This window comes from Hyperolius riggenbachi, chromosome 10 (genome assembly GCF_040937935.1).
Source record: "Hyperolius riggenbachi isolate aHypRig1 chromosome 10, aHypRig1.pri, whole genome shotgun sequence".
Taxonomy (NCBI): Eukaryota; Metazoa; Chordata; class Amphibia; order Anura; family Hyperoliidae; genus Hyperolius; species Hyperolius riggenbachi.
Window position 1 is genome coordinate 150,611,809 of NC_090655.1, and position 22,713 is coordinate 150,634,521.

A 22,713-nucleotide genomic window follows, 5' to 3' on the forward strand; every position below is an offset into this window, starting at 1 on the left:
GGCATCAGCCAATGGATGCAGGTATGCAAATCTCCACACAGCTGAATGGTAATCACTCAATCCTGAGCTGGCTTGATTACCATTTGCTAGCTAACTGTGAATGCAAAGGACCCTCATAAGAAATACATGCAGAATTATGTAACAACATGCATGCAGGAAATCCAGGGCTATCTGGCCGCAGCTCAGCTGCAACAAGCAATTGGTGGAATGATGACAGCATCCTGAGCTGCCCAGAACTGCAGAGCGATTGCAAAGGACAATGAGACCCATTGCAAATGCACAACCGAGTGCAAGCAGATAAGCCAGAACTGTCCATTTGCAGCTCCACTGCAACGGACAGAATACGCTACAGGAGGGATCCTTACAATTCTATTCTACATTAAAAACGTATCTCTTGTTAATATTGTAACAATGAGTGAGCAGCAGTCGGTTGTTGCTATTCAGTATTTGCATATGTTATCAGCACTTGAATAAAGGTATAACTTTAAGGTGCATACGCACGCCGGATTTTTTCAAACTATGGGTCGGCGGATCAGTCAAAAGCAGTCTTGTCAGTCTGACGACAACCTGTACTCACGTGGAACTGTCGTCAGAACGACCGCCCCGCGGAGCAGGTCTGACGACCCGTAGTTTGAAAAAAGCTGGTGTGTGTATGCGCCTTTACATATAACATATGAGGGCCAACAGATTTTAATACAGCTTTGAACAGATTGTGTACTTAGAGTCTGATACACATCCTCAAGTTTGATTGACCAATTGTTGGCCAATTTTACCACCTCTATGGTGTATGAGAGTGAACAGATTTTGAATACTGAATTCAATTTTGAATGAACAGACTATATAGGTAAGCTCTCACACTGAATGTAGTAGTAAAATTGGCCAAATTTATGCCAATCAAAATTGGATGTGTGTACTAGACTTTAGCTCTTATAATACATTGCCATTTGAAATTGGATGCGAGTACACACCCTATGAGTGCAGACAGTCAGTTTTAGGGCCCGCTTCCATTCATAAAGTGATGTGAGTGCGGCTACCTAGCTGCATTGCATCACTTCTGTTGGCCGCTTCACTTCAATTCACTCCGGATGCGGAAGTGAATTGCGGAGATGGGACACGGTTGCAGGCGGATGCAGACGTGTGAGAATCTGCAGCATGCTGCAGATTCTCGGATCGCTCCGCACCGCTCCGCACACAATGGAAACTATTCCATTGCCGTGCATGTGTTTCAGGACACCTGCTGCGATGCGGCTATGTAGCCGCATCGCACCACATCTAATGGAAATGGTCCCTAACTATTTATTGGGGAAAGTGTCAAAAACATTATTCAAGCACAGACCAGCACAAATTTTAGCTAGCGTGCCATCACTATGGTGGTTTATACTGTACAAAACAGAGAGTTAAAGAGGAACTTCATCCTAAACAAACATACTGTCATTAAGTTACATTAGTTACGTTAATTAAAATAGATAGGTAATATAATCTCTTACCCACCCTGTTTTAAAAGAACAGGCAAAGGTTTGTGATTTCATGAGGGCAGCCATCTTTTTGGTTGAAAGGAGGTTACAGGGAGCATGAGACACAGTTCTAACTGTCCTGTGGGCTGATCACCACTCCCAGTTGCTAGGTAACGAGAACAACAACATCAGAAATCCCATCATGCTTTGCAAAGTGTCAGGGGAAAAATGCCCAGGCAGTTTTCTTTAATGGGCAGAGCTTAGCTTCTGTGCAGCCAAAAATGAGGCTTGGATAAGAAAAACAAAATTCTGATGCTGTGAGACTGTAAAAGAAATACCAAGCCTTTTCAGTGCTGCTGAGTAGATTTTTAGTCTGGCAGTTCACTTTAAAGCAAACCGTAAGCGGAAGAAAAAACTTATGATATAATGAATTGTATGTGTAGTACGGATAATAAATAGAATATTAGTAGCAAAGAAAAGTGTCTCATGTTTTTTTTCAGTTATATAGCTTTTATTATATAACACTGCATCATTCTGTAATATTTTCCGTTTACAAACAACACTCTGTATTTTAAGCTATAAAGCAAAGCAGAAATAATGACCTTTTGAACGTTCCTGCAGTAAAACCATATCTCAAGCTGTCTCTCACTGTTTCTTGACTGGTTAAGTGCTTCAGAAAACAGGAATGTATTCGACCCAAGTTTGTTTGAATAGCTCAGAGTAGCTATTTTGCATAGATAGCAAGTAAAGTAAACTCTTCCTGTACTGGAAAACAATATGATACTATTTTCTTTGCTACTAATGTTCTATTTCTTAGCTGTACTACACATACAATTCATTATTACACAAGTTTATTTTCACTTCAGGTTTGCTTTAAACACATAATGCAAACATACCACATTATTGATCAGTTCCTTAGTTTAAATTATGTTCCATGTAAGTACACAAATATATTAAGACTTATGTTTTGGAAACTCATTCAGGAGTAACTCATATCAATGGTGGATGGTACTGCACATCAAATGCCTGTAACAGTCCCCAGATGTCACAGCTTTTGTGGTGGAGAGTCGTTGTTGCAACCAATCAGGCTTCAGTTGCTAATTTAAACAAGAGTTCCAATTGGTTGCTCTGGGAAACTGCTCCATTTTTTTTCCAGTTTGCTTTGCAACAGTCTTACTTAAAGGTGGCCACACACGATACAATAAAATGATCTGATTTTACGGAAATTCGATAAAAACGATCGGATCTCCCGAAAAAATCAAAAGCTTTTTTTTCATTTGACTGAAAAATCCGAATTTCCCGTTTTCTTCGATTTTTATCTATCCGGAATGCCAGATATTTTTCTTCAATCTTTCTAAAGATTGTATGGTGTGTGTTAGATTGTCAATGTATTAATATACACACCCTAGCAATTTTGTCATAGTTTCCAATCATTTTATCATAATTGGGGAAAAATTTAACATACATGTGTGGTACATTGGTCAGATTTTTTTAAATGTTACAATCAGTTAGAAAAATTGATTACAATTCTTAAATTGAACAGATATTTAAAAAATTGTATGGTGTGTGTGGCCACCTTAAGTCAATCCCTGGTAGCATCAGGAATGCTTCCTGAATATCTGTTTCATCATCCTTGTGAATTAGCCCTACTCCAAACTTCTATAAATAAGTACCTTTTCATATTACAGTATTATTCTACACATTGTGTTCAAAAGTGAATCTGTAGCCCTGGCATCCAAAAGGATCTACTATAAACAGCCTCATAATAACATAAGAACTAGCTTTTAACTCACCAGACATTGCTGCTTGTCCAGAAGTGCACTGAGCAGCAGCTGCTTGTATAGGTAGCTGCCGGGCAGCACACCTTATATATCCCTGTATCCTTAGTCCATGGAGATCTCTTTACTCTATTCAGGCACTTTTCTTCAAGTCCTAGGATCAGACTCTTTTGTGCAGGCATCTGCAGTCATTATCAGCTCGCTGATCTGTCACAAATGCAGTGTGCTGGTTGTGAATAGACTCCAGAGTCTGCTCCCTTCTACTGTGCACGGTCTGATCGCCAGTCTTCGCCAGTCTGTTGTGACTGAAGGCAGAGGCGGGGAGAAGACTCTGTTATAAGCCATTAAAGCAGACCTCTAGACACATAGCAAATACTCCCAATAGAAAAGCATTCATTCAAAAAATAGTGCTTCTACATTCTGCTAGTATACTATCTAATATCTTCTCTACATTGGTTTTCCCAAACCCCTGTGTTCAAAAGTCATGCTTGAATGGAAATCATGCGTACGTACAAAAAGGGCGCCCGGACAAAAAGGGCGCGGGGTGTAAACGCTAATTAATAATTAATCATTAATAGCGTTTATAAAAATAGTGTGCTATATTTCGTTTACAAATAATGTTTTACAAAATTATAAATCATTAAATAATGTTTATGAAATCGGCAATTGTGAAAACGTTAATCTTCCCTGTTTCAAAAGTTAAACTTATAATTACGTTTATTAAAAAAACAATAATATATGTTTAATTGTTATAATTGTATATTATTGTGAATAACCTTCATTTATGGTTTGTTCTTATAATAAAATCTGAAAATATTCTTTATAATGATGATATAAATATAACTACGTTCGTAATAAGTGTTGTAAAACATTAGTAAGTATTACTAAAATTTTACTAAAACTATACCTAAGCCTACTCTTACACAGAACCCTCCCTGTACCTATCCCTAACCCCTAGACCCCCCTGGTGGTGCCTAAACCTAAGACCCCGCTGGTGGTGCCTAGACCTAAGACCCCCCTGATGGTGCCTGAACCTAAGACCCCCCTGGTGGTGCCTAAACCTAAGACCCCCCTGGTGGTGCCTAAACCTAAGACCCCCCTGATGGTGCCTAAACCTAAGACCCCCCTGGTGGTGCCTAAACCTAAGACCCCCCTGATGGTGCCTAAACCTAAGACCCCCCTGGTGGTGCCTAAACCTAAGACCCCCCTGGTGGTGCCTAAACCTAAGACCCCCCTGATGGTGCCTAAACCTAAGACCCCCCTGGTGGTGCCTAAACCTAAGACCCCCCTGATGGTGCCTAAACCTAAGACCCCCCTGGTGGTGCCTAAACCTAAGACACCCCTGGTGGTGCCTAAACCTAAGACCCCCCTGATGGTGCCTAAACCTAAGACCCCCCTGGTGGTGCCTAAACCTAAGACCCCCCTGGTGGTGCCTAAACCTAAGACCCCCCTTTATTATGTGGATAATAATGTTTTACTAATTGTGGCTGCAAAAAATATATTGCAATTTACGTTACGTACTGATCGCTTTATTTTGTGAATAATAATGTTTTACAGACAGTAAGGGATAAAACTTTAAATAATGTTTTAATTAGTTAAATAAGATAAATATGTTTAGTATTTTTATAAACGTTATTCAGCACGGGTGCATTTTATAAACGTAAATAACCACAAGCACACTTATAAATCATTAAAAATCTCCGGACGCCGTTTGTAAACGTTATTTATGTCCGGCGCCCTTTTTTCCTGCTCGGCGCCCATTAAACGTTATTTATTATGAGAGTGAATGGCGGCGCCCTTTTTGTCCACTAGCTGCCTGCGCCCTTTTTTCCCAGCTCCGAAAAGCATGTACTGTATGCCAATTAACGGGAACCTGAAGCGAGAAGTATATGGAGGCTGCCATATTTATTTCCTTTTACAAAAAATACCAGTTGCCTAGCAGTCTTGCTGATCTATTTTGACTGCAGTAGTTTCTAAATTGCACACCTGAAATAAGCATGAAGCTTGTCAGATTTTTGTCAGAAACATCTGATCTGCATGCTTGTTCAAGGGCTATGGCTAAAGGTATTAGAGGCAGAGGATCTGCAGGACTGCCAGGTAGCTGGTATTGTTTAATTAAAAGGAAATGTATATGGCAGCCTCCCTCTCACTTCAGTTGCCTGGCAGTCCTGCTGATCTGTTTTTGTCTGAATCACACACCTGAAACAAACATATGGTTAATCCAGTCAGACTGCAGTCAGAGCACCTGCATGCATGCATGTTCAGGGTCTATGACTAAAACTATTGGAAGCTGAGGATCAGCATTGTTTAAAAATAAATAAATATGTCAGCCTCCATATCCCTCCCACTTAACTGGTGCTTTAAAGACTGTACTGTAGTGAGAATTCCAAAGTTAATAAAATTGCTTATTTTTTTCCAATATTTATAGATTATTTAGTCAATGTTTGCCCATTGTAAAATCTTTCCTCTCTGATTTACATTCTGATATTTATCACATGTAGCGACATCTTGAGTCCTGCCAGGTAATCTGTACGGAATGTTCATTACTGAGAGTTCTGTGCACAGAAATTACTTGCTTGTCAGTTGAAAAAAGAAAGCTGTTATTTTCCACAATGCAATGAGTTTCACAGACCGCAAACTGCCAGGACCATGGTCATGACATCACATTGTGGGAGGGGTTTCACCACAATATCAGCCATACATACCCCCTGATGAGCTATTCGAAAAAAAAGGTAAACATTTCACGTGGGAAAAAGGGTATCAGCTACTGATTGGAATGAAGTTTAACCTTAGTTAAAGTTCTTCTTTAAAGAGACACTGAAGCGAAAAAAAATATATGATATAATGAATTGGTTGTGTACTATGAATAATTTCTAGAAGATTAGCAACAAAGAAAATATTCTCATACTTTTATTTTCAGGTATATAGTGTTTTTTCTAACATTGCATTATTCTATAATATGTGCAGATTACACAACACTCAGCATTCAAAATGAGTCTTTCAGAGCAGTCTGTGAAGTAATGACCTCTCCTCTAGCAGAGAAAAAGTAAACAGTTCACTTACAGTTGAGATAATAAAAGTCAGATAACAGCCCTCTCCACGACTAACTTAGTCGGAGAGCTTAATGGCTTGTTTGCATAGAGATAACAACTGGAGTTTCTCAACTCTTCCTGTACTGGAAACAATTAGACTGATGTATCTGATCTTAATGTTTTATTTCTTAGCTGTGCTACACATACATATCATAATATCATATTTTTTTTCGCTTCAGTGTCTCTTTAAGTTCTGTTATATTGCATTTGTGGTCCCAGGCAGTCACAGAGCTCGGGGCCCCCGCCTGCTGTGTACACCAGCATGTGTGTTTTTATATTGCATTTGACTTTGGCTTTAAAGTTGGTCATACAAAATAAAATCATGATTGTACAATACACCTACTGTATGTATTATACAATCATGATTTTATTTTAGTGTGTGTATGGAGGGTTTAAGCCATTGAGACTGGGACAAGACAGGATACAACATATCTTTTTTTGTCCTGCCAGTAGTGTTTTTAAAATTCTTGAAACTTAGGTAATTCCCAGAAGCAATAGGATAGTTGTGGCGAAATGGGGGTGAAGGCACCACATGGTTCATAATACCTCCCAAAATGTGCACTGGTATTGCTCAGAGTACAGAAACCCATACGGGTGAAAGAAGAGGTTAACAGTGTTTTGTTAATGCTGTCCATTTTTTTCAGTTGTTCAAGGAAATTAGTTCTGAGGAAAGGCAATCCTAGGTGAAGAAAGTGTATACAGCTTTACTCACCTGAGGCTTCTTTCAGCCCTTAGAAGTCTGTGTCCCTATACGCAGGTTTGATGTGCTACAGGATCCCGCTGCCAGCTTTGAGTGTATCGTTGCGCCGCAGGGTTGGCAGTTTCTGTGCGGATGCCTTACGTGATTGTGCTCCCACCACCGGGAGTGGGAGCGCAACCACGAGATTGGCATGTGCAGAAGCCGCCGTTGATCTGTTAAGATGATCCCTGGCACACTGCAGCTTGAGCTATATTTACATTCATGAGAGCTATGATTGTAATTCAGCTATGAATTGAAATGTTTGTGGACGATTTAAATTTACATGTGTATTAAAAATCAATTATTACCCAAACCCATACTGATCCTAACCCCAATAATAAACATTTCACCCAATGGTCTTGCGATTTAAAATCAGATATCACTCCATTTCAGAAATAAAATCTATTTTCTAAATTATAATAATACATAGTAGCTTTTTTTCAGCTGCATGATAACAAATATAAAATATTTTACATTTATTGGAGGAACCCCTCCCTTCCTTTCATATTGCCGGGACATAATCCGGCAGACTGGTGGAGTAGGTGGTGTCTGGCAAAGGAGGAATTGCTAATGGCTGCCCCCAGTATATCCCTAGCTATGAAAAGAGAAGGATTAAAAGCATGCACTGAAATGCTCAGAGGCTTGAAGGGGTGTTTATTTATCTTTGTATGTGTCAGAGTGGTGCAACTAAATATTTAGAATTAAAAAAATGTTTGGTTTGGGTCCGCTTTAATAGAGCTATAAAGAATATCAAAAAACATTCCCACTGCACAACTCACTTGGAAACAATACTAAAGACCTTTCACAATTGTTATCTAACCCCACGTAGACTAGCCACGTTTACTAACAACACTCTTTGTTGGAGGAATTGTGGGAACATTGGAACTCTACCACATCTTCTATGATATTGTCCAAATATCTTAACCCTTTGGAAACAATTATTCTCTATTATATCTAAATTAGAAGGATATCAAGTTCCTCTTGATCCTGCCTTAGCATACTACATCTAAATCTAGACAATTATAAACAAACTAGCAGGCCCATTATTTCACGTCTTCTCTTTGCAACAAGACAACTCATATTGAGCTATTGGAGATCTCCAGAACTACCTATGATTCCTCATATAATCGCGTATACCAACGCTAATATAACTATAGAAAACAATATAGTGGCCAGATTAACCTCCCTGGCAGTCAATTAGAACTGCCAGGGGGCAGCGCAGCACAATTTTTTTTTTAAATCATGCCTAGCGCTAGCTACATGATAGCCGCTGAGCAGCGGCATCCCCCCACCCTCTCCGATCGCCTCCGGCAATCAGCGGAAGCAGGAAATCCCGTTCAGAACGGGATTTCCTGCTAGGCTTCCCCGGTCGCCATGGCGACGGTCGTCATTGACGTCATCGACGTCATCGGGAGTCCCGATCCACCCCTCAGCGCTGCCTGGCGCTGATAGGCCAGGCTGCGCAAGGGGTCTGGGGGGGGGGGTGGCGCGGCGGATAGCGGCGAATCGACGCGGAGCGGCAGCGATCGGGAAGTACATGCAACTAGCAAAGTGCTAGCTGCGTGTAAAAATAAAAATTATGCAAATCGGCCCAGCAGGGCCTGAGAAATCCTCCTGCGACCTGAGGTCGGGCTTACCGCCAGGAAGGTTAAGAAGCACAACATGTAACATTATCACTATCTAAATTATTTAGCCCATGGTTCTCAACTTTGGTAATTCCTTCTTCTCTTTAAGACTATCATTCAGACCGGAAGGCCCACCCAACATGGTCACATTGTCACACCCAGTTGGTTTCATCAACCAATTATAACCTCCTTTTTCCCATATTACTTGTCTTCTGCTTAAATATGGGAACCATTATCACTAGGCATCTTTCTACCTGGGAGTACGACAACGGTTTTAGTAGTGTGTTTATCTTAAATTCATCATTAAGACAGATCTTCCTTTATATTCATTGTACTCCAGGTATCTTTCTATGTCTTTGTTAAATTTGCTCTATGTGATGCTTTGTATTTTCTTTATGTTAATCAGGCATTTTATAATACCTGCTTTTTCTGTTAATGTTATAAATTTCAATAAAAATTATTGAAAGTGAAAATAAAAAAAAAATAAAAAAAAATAATTTATTACCAATTGAAACTCTGGTTAAAAGTGTTACAATTCCTGTCGTAACTGACAAAGAATTGTGGCAGTGGAATGTTTGAATGTACCTTTGGTCTAGATAAGTAGACCATTGAGGATTCGCTATGGCAAACTCAAATAAACTTCAGCAGGAAATATTTTCAATTTCCTTCTCAGTTATTTGCAAATGTTATGCAAAGAGATTCCATTGGTCCACCGCAGTCTGGACCAATGTACCGCCTCAGCAAGGACTTTAAATAACAAGATGCTGGGGTTCCCAGTCAGTTGTGATAGTTATTGCATCATGTACAGATGTCGGGTCAGTGGGGCTGCAATCAAGCCAGGAAAACACAGAAGACAATAAACTGGTAACAAAACAATTAACCGGCAATTTTATTGATCTATAAAACCATAATAGTCTTATGTACTATGCCACAATCTTCAATCTAGAATAAACAATAGTCTGCTCTATCCAAAGACACAGAAATCTAACCACGATGGAAATTTTCCATTTCAGGTCATGTGTGATCCTTTCTCAAGCAGAATCCATGTATAGAAATTGGTGGACAGAGTCACAGGCATGCAATGTCTTCTCTTCAGAGGCACATTTCATTGCATGACTATGACTCTGTCCACCAATTTCTACATACAGATCATGCTTGAGAAAGGATCACACATGATACGAAAAGGACATGTTCTGTCGCAGTTACATTTATGTGTTGTAGGACTGAGTAGGCCACCTATTGTTCATTCCAAAATGAGTAGCGTGGCATGGTGCATAAAGCTGGCCATACACACATCTATTTTTAAAATGTACATCATCGCAATAAGATCTGCCGGTTATCAGTGAAGCAATGAGCTGCACCATTCAATTGGTTTGTGGCAAAAATTTATCAAAATTACAACTGCAAGGTAAATTTCAATCAATTGGATTTGGCAGGGTAGCTGCGCTGATGGCTTATAGGATTTCACTGTACTGAACAGTGCAATCAGTAATGGATTAAGATGTATTGAGGCTTTAGGCAAAGTAGTAGATTTAGGCCCCCCTTGTGGTCGTTTTGGTAAGCTGAAGTGGTGAAGGTCAGAGAAGGTGGTTGGTGAGCCCCTTGACCCCATCTTGACACCCACTAGGCCACAGGCACCTGTCTAGGTTGCCTCATGTATATTCCTGCTGTTAAGCTTGGAGGTGTAATCTCCACAGTCAGCATACAACACATAAGCTGACGTGAAGAAGGTACACACACCAGCACAAGGGATCAGGATATCCCCAGTTTAGTGGAGGAGAGGACTGACTCCAATAGGAGATTGTGGTGCACAGAGCCGGTGCAGATCCGAACAGCCACAAACAACACTTTCGTAATAACGTCTCAGCGCAAAGTAGCGCTGAGCGCATAAACCAGGACTGAGGAGATCAGGACAGGTAGACAGAATGAACGCTTGCTTAACTAGCCACTACTTAGTGACAGCAAGCGTCCACAATAAAACAGACTGGAATGAGGTAGCCAATGCGTTTGCAGCAATGGCGTGCCTCACAAAGACAGGACAGGATAGTCAGGAAATAGCAGGATCAAGATAGATGAACGTAACACAGATAAATATACAACAAGTATGATTTCCTAGCGTATTACAATTACAGCTATCAATGAAACTATTTGTAACTTCTGACTAACATATGTATATATCGGCAATGAACCGATATATGACATAAGCAGGAACTCTGACTAAGACTGGAGTAATACAGGGAACAGGACTCAGAAGGATTCGCTATCTCTTCGCAGAGATGAACGCAATCCACAAACAGGACCAGGAACAGGATAACTAGCTCAGCGTGCTGGAACGCTGACTAACGGAACACAGGATATAAACAGTTCGTGTACGTATATATCAGCGACACTGATGTATCAACGTAACACGAATACAAGGAAAATAATAAACGTGCAAGTATGCGTATATATTGGCGATGAACCAATATATGACACAAGACAAGCAAAGTAACAACTTCTAGAACAAGAGCAGAACTAGGAGGACTCGCTGACCCCTTCGCAGGAGTCAGCGCAGTCCACACGGACCAGGAACGAGGTGGGGCACGAGCAGAGTAACAGACTGAATCTGAGACTATGGTAGCCCATCAAGCATTGCAGGAAGCAGTTCTTTATACTGAGGTCATCCAATGGGAGCAGACCTGCAGATTCCCACACAAGTGAATGGTAAATAATCACAGGCTGGCAGCAGGAAAAGGCGCGTACGTTAAAAAGGGGCGCAGGGAAAAAAGGGCGCCGGGTTTTTAACGATAAGCATGGATAACGTTTAAAAATGTATTGTACTGTATTTCGTTTAAAATTAATGTTTTTTAAAGTTATAAATCATTAAATAATGTGCATTAAATCGGCAATTGTAAAAACGTTAATCTTTCGTTTAAATACTGAAACGTATAATAACGTTTAAAAAAAAAATTACTAAGTAACCCTCCCTGTACCTACCCCTAACCCCTAGACCCCCCTGTTGATGCCTAAACCTAAGACCCCCCCTGTTGGTGCCTAAGTAACCCTCCCTGTACCTACCCCTAACCCCTAGACCCCCCTGTTAGTGCCTAAACCTAAGACCCCCCTGTTGGTGCCTAAACCTAAGACCCCCCTGTTAGTGCCTAAACCTAAGACCCCCCTGTTGGTGCCTAAACCTAAGACCCCCCTGTTGGTGCCTAAACCTAAGACCCCCTGTTGGTGCCTAAACCTAAGACCCCCCTGTTGGTGCCTAAACCTAAGACCCCCCTTTTGGTGCCTAAACCTAAGACCCCCTGTTGGTGCCTAAACCTAAGACCCCCCCTGTTGGTGCCTAAACCTAAGACCCCCCTGTTGGTGCCTAAACCTAAGACCCCCCTGTTGGTTTTTTCGTTTAAAAATAATGTAAAAAAAAAAATGTACTGTTTTTCGTTTAAAAATAATGTTTGAAAAAAAATATTGTACTGTTTTTCGTTTAAAAATAATATTTAAAAATGTATAAATCATTAAATAATGTGTAATCATGAGAAGCAGTAATAAAACATTAAGTCTCCGGGCGCCGCTTTTAAAACGTTATTTTTCTCCGGCGCCCTTTTTTCCTATCGGGCGCCCATTAAACGATATTTATTATAGGAGTGAATGGCGGCGCCCGATTTGTCCACTAGCCTCAGGCGCCCGAATTTACTGTTACCGGAAAAGGCAGACAATGATATGCAGCCTGCAGGAAAGGGATTGCCCCTCCATTGCAGCAGACAATGTTTGTTTACACAAAAGCATATTAAACTGTCATTAACTTCAGAGCGACTGCAGATGGAATCAGCAACTAGTTTAAGTGCAAACTAAACTATGCAAGAAAATGTATGTAATGACATCAGAACTGCTTGGGTTACAATACCACTGCAGCCAGCAGTAAACGCTGCAGACATGATCATAACACCTGCTCTTAGTGCAATCCTGCAGGTTGATAAATCTTCAATAGAATTCATGGTGAAATGTATTGTAATGTAATGTAATGTATTGTAAATCTGTGCGTAGAGTATGGGGGGGTTCGAACCCTCTTTGATCATCATATTCAAATCAGAAAGGGATTGATCTGTTTGCCTCATTGAGTGGCAATCTACACATGTATGGCCACCTTTAAGGATTCTATGGTTTTACAAATCAATACATTTGATGATTGCTAAAATATGCACCCAAGGCATACAGTTTATTGTGTTTGAGAATTTGGTGGCATGGTGATCACCACGGTACAGTCTTATGGTGTTTCCACTAGCTCATTGTAATACATGTAGAAGAACTCAGAAGGAAAGAAGATCATAAGACCCATTATTTATACTGTACGTATAAGCAAATGCATTTTATATAGAATATTTGCCAGGCATCATTCTGTAGAGTTGCAGCTTATCTTTTTTTTTTTTTTTTTTTTTTATAAATGATGCCCACTCGAGATAATTGAGGCTCATTGTGTACAGAGAGGCATGTCTCAGGCCAGGCTGGAGACATCACTTCCCCCAGTGATTCCATTTGCTGCAGCAAGCCAAATGATCATAGTTTGCATTTCTTTGTCTTAGTAAACCAGGTCCTGCATGTATTGCTGTAGTTGTCCTGTGCACCACTTATGCTGTTGGTCGATCCCTCAAGAGACAGTTTGAGTCCAAGTGCTGTACATCTATCGCTAGCCCACAGGCGAGATGCCAGTGCAGCCCATGGCAGAATGGCTTTGGGCAGGAGGAGTAAGGAGAAAAACAATATGCTCTGGACTGTTGAACTTTGTTTAACCAAGAGTCATAGACATGTTCTTTTTACTACAGCAAATTTAAAAAGCTGCAAGTAAAAATGAGGTCATAGTTATGGGTGACTTCAACTTTCCACACATTGACTGGGGTATTGAGGCTACCCATTCTGGTAAAAGCAACAGATTTCTGGCAGCACTACAGGACAATTACTTGACTCAAATGGTAACGGAACCAACTAGGGGGAATGCGTTACTGGATCTGATCATTTCTAATAGACCAGATAATGTATCAAATGTGCAGGTTCAAGAACATTTGGGAAACAGTATTCACAACATGATAACGTTTGATCTGGTGACTGATAGGCCACGGGTCAGCGGGACCACTAAAACTATGAATTTTAGAAAAGCAAAGTTCAATCAAATTAGGCAGGCACTAAGTTTGGTGAACTGGGATAATGTACTACAAGGGGAGGACACTGAAGGGAAATGGCAAGCTTTTAAACTTATCTTTAATCAATACTGTAGTATGTATATCCCATATGTAAACAAAATGTCTAGGAATAAAAAACGGCCTCTATGGATGAATAGAAAGGTTAGGGATAAAATGAAGAGCAAAAAGAATGCCTATAAGGTCCTAAAACAGGAGGAGACCGAGGCTGCACTAAGCAATTATAAGGAGTGCAATAAAAATTGTAAAAAAGAAATTAGGCTGCCAAAGATCGAAGCTGAAAATCAAATCGCTAGGGATATCAAATCTAACCCAAAAAAGTTTTACAAGTACATCAACTCTAAAAAAAGAAAGGTTGACTGTACAGGACTCCTAAAGGATGAGGGTGGGAACTCAATGGTGGATGACCAAGGTAAGGCAGAGTTATTAAATGCTTTCTTTGCTTCTGTCTTCACAAAGGAAACAGCACTGTTGCAAATTACAGAGGCAGAAGAGTCTCAATCTTCTAACTGTAATATTAAATACTTAACGCAGGAAGAAGTGAAGGCAAGACTAAATAAATTAAAAATAGACAAGGCACCTGGCCCGGATGGCATGCATCCTCAGGTCCTAAGGGAATTAAGTTCAGTTATAGATAAACCCCTTTATCTTATCTTTTGTGACTCTCTTTCAACTGGCAGAGTCCCAGTGGATTGGCGTACAACCCACGTTTTCCCATTATTTAAGAAGGGCAAAAAATCAGATCCAGGAAATTATAGACCTGTAAGCTTAACATCAGTTGTATGCAAACTATTTGAGGGGTTACTAAGAGATACTATACATGACTTCATAGTAGAAAATAATCTTATTTCTCAGCATCAACATGGGTTTACTAAAGACAGGTCCTGTTTGACTAACATGCTCAGCTTTTATGAGGTAGTGAACGCTAATATGGATATTGGGAATGCTGTAGATGTGATATACTTGGACTTTGCAAAGGCCTTTGACACTGTTCCCCATAAAAGTCTGAGGATGCAAGGACTGGGAAAGAGTCTGTGTGCATGGATAGGGAACTGGCTAATGGACAGAAAACAAAGAGTTGTGGTCAATGGATCGTACTCAAAATGGGAGACTGTTAGCAGTGGGGTCCCACAGGGGTCTGTACTGGGTCCAGTGCTCTTCAATTTATTTATTAATGACCTAGTAGACGCAGTAGTGAGCAACGTTTCTATTTTTGCAGATGATACAAAATTGTGCAGAATCATCAACTCTCAGGAAGATATAGTGTCATATTGCAACAGGATCTGGATAGGATGGCTATATGGGCACATACATGGCAGATGAAATTCAATGTTGAAAAATGTAAAGTCATGCATTTTGGTTGTACCAATGGTCTAGCACCATACAAAATAAATGGGATATATATGGGGACATCAAACTTGGAGAAGGACTTAGGCGTACTCATCGACAACAAGTTAAATAATCGTACTCAATGCCAAGCCGCTGCAGCTAAAGCTAACAAAATTTTGGGATGCATTAAAAGGGAAATAAAAACTCGAGATGCTAGCATAATATTGCCCCTGTTTAACTCTCTAGTAAGGCCACATCTGGAATATGGAATTCAGTTCTGGGCACCACATTACAAAAAAGATATTGCAGTTTTAGAGCAGGTGCAGAGACGAGCAACAAAATTGATACGTGGGATGAAAGGTCTCACTTACCAAGAAAGGTTAGATAAACTGGGTTTATTTAGTCTAGAGAAAAGACGCCTTAGAGGAGATCTAATTAACAAGTATAAATACATCAGAGGGCAATATAATAGCTTGGCAGGTGAGCTTTTTGTCCCTAGGCCTTCTCAAAGGACTAGAGAACATGACCTGCGCATGGAGGAAAAACGGTTTAGCCATTTATTTAGGAAAGGGTTCTTTACAGTAAGAGTGATTAAGATGTGGAATGCATTGCCACAGGAAGTCGTTATGGCAAACTCTATACCCGCATTTAAAGGGGGCTTAGATGCTTTCCTAGCGTTGAAAGACATCCATGGCTACAATTACTAGGTAATGCCTAATGATGTTGATCCAGGGATTTTATCTGATTGCCATCTGGAGTCGGGGAGGAATTTTTCCCTTTTGGGACTAATTGGACCATGCCTTGTATGAGTTTTTTCACCTTCCTCTGGATCAACAGGGATATGTGAGGGAGCAGGCTGGAGTTGTACTTTGTACTGGTTGAACTCGATGGACGTATGTCTTTTTTCAACCAAAATAACTATGTAACTACGTAACTATGTAACTATGTGTTTTGGGAACTGAATTTGGAAAAAATGGGTAACCATTACTTTTTTTTTTACATAATTAATAGTGGATGCCAGATTGAGGTGTAAACAATTAGGAATGTACACTTGCATACAATACATGCAACAATCTTGTTTATGAATGTGCCATCTGAAATAAGCAGTAACAATGGTGTAACGGGGGTGGACTGCAACACTCTCTGCGCTGACTTGCATTCCAGTGTAAATAGTGCAAACAATTTGGATGTGTCTCATGAACAGCAAATCCATGAATTTAAAACTTGGATTTTAAGTGCACCTGTAGTGAAAATAAACTTATGAGATCATTCATTCTATGTGTAGTATGGATGATAAATAGAACATTAAACATGGAAATGAGTCCCATATTTTTATTTTCAGTTTAATGGCTTAATTTTTTAGATTGCATCAGACTGTCACAGTTGCTGTTTAGAATCCACACTCTGCCTTATTAAAGGACTTACGAGGCAAAAATTTGTAAAAATGTTAAATACCTATTGTGCTTTAACATTCTTAGGGGACGCCATCTGCGTCCCCCGGTCCATTCCACCGTGTCTCTTTTATAAATCCATGGCTCCTGTGTGGTCCTGACCCGATCTCTCGGGTTATCTTCATGTGCCCCAATTAACATGGCCGCTGGGTCCTGCCACGCCTGCGCTATTCTCATAGCCGCAAGCGCAGCTGCGCAGCTTAGTCCTCCTCCAGCTCTGACCTCATTCCCGGCGGTCTCGCGTGCTTTGCGTCCACGAGACTGCCGGGAGCAAGGTCAGAGCTGGAGGAGGACTCAGAGCTGTGCAGCCGCACTTGTGGCTATGAGAACAGCGCAGACGCGGCAGGACCCTGCGGCCATGTTAATGGGGGCAGATGAAGACCTCCCGAGGGATCGGGTCGGGACCCCCCACAGGAGCCATGGATTTATAAAAGAGACGCAGTGGAATGGACCCGGGGGCACAGATGGTGTCCCCAAGGATGTTAAAGCACAATAGGTATTTAACTTTTTTTTACTAATTTTCGCCTCGTAAGTCCTTTAAGCTGAAAATAAACCAAAGTAATAGCCCTTTGAACTTTCCTGCACTTAGGCCTCATTAGAAGCTTTTTCTCACTGTTTCTCAGCTACAGTGGGTTGCAAAAGTATTCGGCCCCCTTGAAGTTTTCCACATTTTGTCATATTACTGCCACAAACATGAATCAATTTTATTGGAATTCCAAATGAAAGACCAACACAAAGTGGTGTACATGAGAAGTGGAACAAAAATCATACATGATTCCAAACATTTTTTACAAATAAATAACTGCAAAGTGCTGTGTGCATAATTATTCGTCCCCCTTTGATCTGAGTGCAGTCAGTTGCCTATAGACATTGCCTGATGAGTGCTAATGACTAAATAGAGTGCACCTGTGTGTAATCTAATGTCAGTACAATACAGCTGCTCTGTGATTGGGAGCAACAACACAGTGAAGTCCAAAGAACACACAAGGCAGGTCAGGGATCAAGTTATTGAGAAATTTAAAGCAGGCTTAGGCTACAAAAAGATTTCCAAAGCCTTGAACATCCCACGCAGCACTGTTCAAGCGATCATTCAGAAATGGAAGGAGTATGGCACAACTGTACACCTACCAAGACAAGGCCAAGAGGCCCATGGCAACTCTGGACGAGCTGCAGAGATCTACAGCTCAGGTGGGAGACTCTGTCCATAGGACAACTATTGTGCACTGTACAAAGTTGGCCTTTATGGAAGAGTGGCAAGAAGAAAGGCATTGTTAACAGAAAGCATAAGAAGTCCCGTTTGCAGTTTGCCACAAGCCATACAAAAGTTTGCTTTCCTAAAACAGAAAGAATTTGCGATAATTCAGGTTGGAGTGAGCTTGAGATGTCTCCCAGTGCAACACTGCTGAATATATGCAAATTAACCATTGTACCCTTAGAAGCTAAACACACCTCCAGAACCGCTGGAATGCAATGATGTGTCAGCTTGTTAATTTGTACAGAGCCATAATAATCCAACTTGCATACAGACTGTTTCGGATTGTTTGATCCTCATCAGTGCATGGCATGGATTAATTTGGCTCTATGGAGTAGGGCTTGTAAATCCGAGAGGTACAGACTAACCAGCAAGCTCATGGTGACCCAGAACTCATTGGAGTGTGTTCTGGGTCACCATGAGCTTGCTGGTTAGTCTGTGCCACAAGCCATGTGGGGGACACAGCAACCATGTGGAAGAAGGTGCTCTGGTCAGATGAGACCAAAATTGAACTTTTTGGCCAAAATGCAAGACGCTATGTGTGGCAGAAAACTAACACTGCACATCACTCTGAACACACCATCCCCACTGTCAAATATGGTGGTGGCAGCATCATGCTCGGGGGGTGCTTCTCTTCAGCAGGGACAGGGAAGCTGGTCAGAGTTGATAGGAAGATAGATGGAGCTAAACACAGGGCAAACTTGGAAGAAAACCTCTTGGAGACTGCAAAAGACTTGAAACTGGGGCAGAGGTTCACCTTCCAGTAGGACAATGACCCTAAACATAAAGCCAGGGCAACAATGGAATGGTTTAAAACAAAACATATCTATGTGTTAGAATGGTCCAGTCAAAGTCCAGAGCTAAATCCAATTGAGAATCTGTGGCAAGATCTGAAAACTCAGGTTTACAAACACTGTCCATCTAATCTGACTGAGCTGGAGCTGTTTTGCAAAGAAGAATGGGCAAGGATTTCAGTCTCTAGATGTGCAAAGCTGGTAGAGACATACCCTAAATGACTGGCAGCTGTAATTGCAGCAAAAGGTGGTTCTACAAAGTATTGACTCAGGGGGCTGAATAATTACGCACACCCCACTTTGCAGTTATTTATTTGTAAAAAATGTTTGGAATGATGTATGATTTTCGATCCACTTCTCACATGTACACCACTTTGTATTGGTCTTTCACGTGGAATTCCAATAAAATTGATGCATGTTTGTGGCAGTAATGTGACAAAATGTGGAAAACTTCAAGGGGGCAGAATATTTTTGCAACCCACTGTATATATCTCTCTATTTACTTTTCAGGAACAAGCTGTAGACAATCTTTTCTTTTTATCTCTTGCTGTAGTTGGAAAAAAGGGGACTTCAGAGAATTTCTTACTAGTGCTAGTATTATAAGCACCTACCGTATGTTTATCTCATCATGTCACTTTAGGTACGCTTGTCCGAATCTGCACTCAACATCAGTGACTCTTTTCAGCAACTAAGCTAAATAGATGGTTTCTGTAAAAGGAAATATACATTTTAATCATTCCACAATTTTAATCACTGAACTAGAGTGACAATGAAGATCAGGCGTCCACACTTCTCTGCTGCATTCTTGCTCTGGATGCCAGGCGACTGAAATTTTTGAAAGGGGGATTATCAAAGTCATTCTTCATACATCTATCGCGCTACTTTTTCACTAAGGGCTCTTACCAGAGCTGTGTGTGGTTATTTCTCTGGATATCAGTCCTCTGAAATGGGAAAGGATTCTCCGAGCCTGGGCTACACAAGCAAGGTTTGACCGTTGGAGATTGGGAAATTAAACTCCTTGTCAGCATGTGCTACATTTGAAATGTGATGATTTTATTTAAAGGGGCACTGTGGCAAAACATTGTAAAATGTAAAATATGTGCAAACAGACAAATCAGAAGTACATTTTTCCAGAGTAAAATGAGCCATAAATTACTTTTCTCCTATGTTGCTGTCACTTACAGTAGGTAGTAGAAATCTGACAGAAGCGACAGGTTTTGGACTAGTCCATCTCTTCATGGGGGGATTCTCAAGGATTTATTTTCAAAAGCACTTAGTGAATGGCAGTTGCTCTGTCCAACTGCCAAAAAAACTGTGTAGCGAGCAGGGAAGCTGGCTAGCATCATTGTTTAAATCCTTTTTAGGGAATATCTTTATAAAGAAGAAAAACCTTGCTGAGAATCCCCTATGAAGAGATGGACTAGTCTAAAACCTGTAGCTTCTGTCAGTTTTCTTCTAACTACTGTAAGTGACAGCAACATAGAAGAAAAATAATGTATGGCTCATTTTACTCTGGAATAAACATACATCTTATTTGTCTATGTTTGCACATATTTTAAATTTTAAAATTGTTCGCCATAGTATCCCTTTAAGAGCTAGCTGTCAACATGGAGTTAAACCCACTAATCTCAAACAATCATGCTCGCCCACATAGCCCTAGCCTACCTTAATTAATTAGAACATCATCTAACATCATCTGGGAAGAAGCCTTTAAGCAATACTATGGATAATACAATAAGGTGACCTTTGGACTGAACAGTCTCCTCCAACCCACAGATACCTCTATGCTTACTCACAAGTGGGTGCACAGGACAGCCTATTCCGAGCATACATTGCCATCCTCTACAGGAGAAGGCAAGCAGGATTTTACCTACTGAATCATGTGCTCTTTAAAATGGTTTCATTACATTTTTTATATTGGATAGTTTCACTGATTCAGGATGTGTGTCATTACAAGGAGTTAAAAAATAATCTAAAAGCATTGGATTCAATATTTTTCTGTGATTTTTAATATTGGATACATTTCAAACATAACTGTTACACCATATCAAATCACAATTATTTAAGTCCCCAAAGATGGTACAGTTGTTTTTATATGGATGTAATGGAATATTGTTTTCAATGTTCTGTAAAGAAAAAAAAATGCAGTGCCTTGCAAAAGTATTTTTTCCAACATGTACATTTTTTTTTCCAGACACATTTTCTTTAAGAAAACTATTTTGTTTTTTTCATTAACATAAAAAGAAAAACAGACAGCATAAAAAGTCTTACAAGAGGCATCGTATGTATGAAAATTGGTTTACAATTTAATAAATTTTGTGAGACAAGTATTGCATAACATCCCAAGGTACAAAGCATAGTCTTTATTTATTTATTTATTATGTATTTATTGCATTTTAAAAGCACCAACATACTATGCAGCGCTGTACATTAGTGAAGGTTACAGACAATATTTAGGAGTGACATTGTAAGGATCGGTGTCAGCACGCAGAGAGAATCTGATTATTGGTGATCTGCAGTATCGCCAATAATACAGATGTCACCTGATTATTGATGATCTGCAGAATCACCAATAATAAAAGTGTAACTAACCTCCGGACACCTAATACAGTAATAGACAATAACGGCAATAAATAATTCACACGATCGTGGAAAAATCCACCACACGGTGATTCCTCAGAGGTGTGGTTACCTCTGAATGGGAACCCCGTGTGTGAGATCCTCAACCCAGGCAAAGAGAGGAATCTCGGCTCCTGGCAGTAATCGTCTGCTAGGGCAGGCGTCTCGGAGAGGCAAGCCTCAGAGATAACCCTACAGTGGGAGACTTTCCACTAAAGGGAGAAAGGTCAGACAAGCAGAGGTTCGGCAACAGAGAAGGCGGCAGCAGTACAGAAACGGAAGGCTGATTCAGAGTCGGTAAAAAGGCAGGGTCGGCAACTTGAATCAGATAGGCAGAAGTACAAGAGCGATTAGAGAAAAGAGTAGTCAGGGATAGCCAGAGTCAAAACACAGGTAAATATACAATTACAATCCTAATCTAAGGTGTGATGTCCTTGGTATCAACACCTAGGCAACTGGACTAAGGTCTGAGCGCTAACACGAATGTGTTCACGACAGCAGACAAGGAGCAACTGATGCCTAGCTCCTTATATGCTGCGAGCGCATCTACAGCGCCACCCAGCCGCCCAGCCAATCCCAGAGCTAGTTGGAGTCAGCTGACCTGCAAGTCAGCTGACTCCCCGTCTGGCTGCATAAAGGTCCTGCCGCCGGGCGCGCACACACGTAATGCATGCCCTGTTTGCGGCCAAAGGACCTGCGTGTGGCAGCGAGGCGGGGACCACCGCCGGCTGACTCGTGGAGACGGCGTCCATGCCGCTCTCCGCCGCGGCGGTATCCCTGCCGGCTGTTACAGTACCCCCCCCCCCCTTGAGGAGTGGACTCCGGACACCTCCTACATGGTTTCTCAGGATGTAACCGATGAAACCTCTTTCTTAACTTCTCAGCATGCATGCGATCTTCTGGTACCCAGGATCTGTCCTCCACCTCATACCCCTTCCAATGGACCAGATACTGCACAGAATTCTGTACCAGCCGGGAATCCAAAATCTCCCCAACCTCGTACTCTGTCTGGCCCTCTACTACCACTGGGGGGGGGGGGGGAGAGGAATCCACATACACTGCTGGCTTCAATAAAGAAACATGGAATGATCTCCCACTTCTCATGCTGGCTGGGAGATCAATCACATAAGAGGCATCATTGATCTTTTTGGCCACCGGATAAGGCCCTATGAACCTGGGCCCCAACTTGGTGGATGGTTGTCTGAATGCCAAATGTCTCGTCGACACCCACACCATGTCTCCAGGAGAAAAGTGCCACTCAACAGACCGTCTCTTGTCGGCCTGTTTCTTCTGACTCCGGAAGGCTACTCCCAAATTTTCCTTTACTTGTCCCTCAAAACCTTCTGCCAATCTTCCAGGGTTGGGAAGGGAGAGGAACACACCGGCAATGGGGAAAACTTAGG

General features: G+C 41.1%; 2 protein-coding genes across 4 annotated transcripts in view; one reads left to right on the plus strand and one right to left on the minus strand.

The window, feature by feature from the left end:
- Positions 1-19,349, minus strand: part of LOC137536564 (synaptotagmin-15-like) — a 147,945-nt gene extending 128,596 nt beyond the window's left edge. Inside the window, exons 1-2 of the mRNA XM_068258809.1 lie at positions 19,303-19,349; positions 3,248-3,537 (exon numbers count right to left, since the gene is read on the minus strand). Of these exons, the coding sequence (XP_068114910.1) occupies positions 3,248-3,254 (7 nt within the window). The 5' untranslated portion in view covers positions 3,255-3,537; positions 19,303-19,349. The remainder of the gene's footprint in view (positions 1-3,247; positions 3,538-19,302) is intronic.
- LOC137536563 (GRIN2-like protein) overlaps positions 1-22,713 on the plus strand; it is a 296,606-nt gene that overhangs the window by 62,196 nt on the left and 211,697 nt on the right. The gene's annotated exons all lie outside the window — the stretch shown is intronic.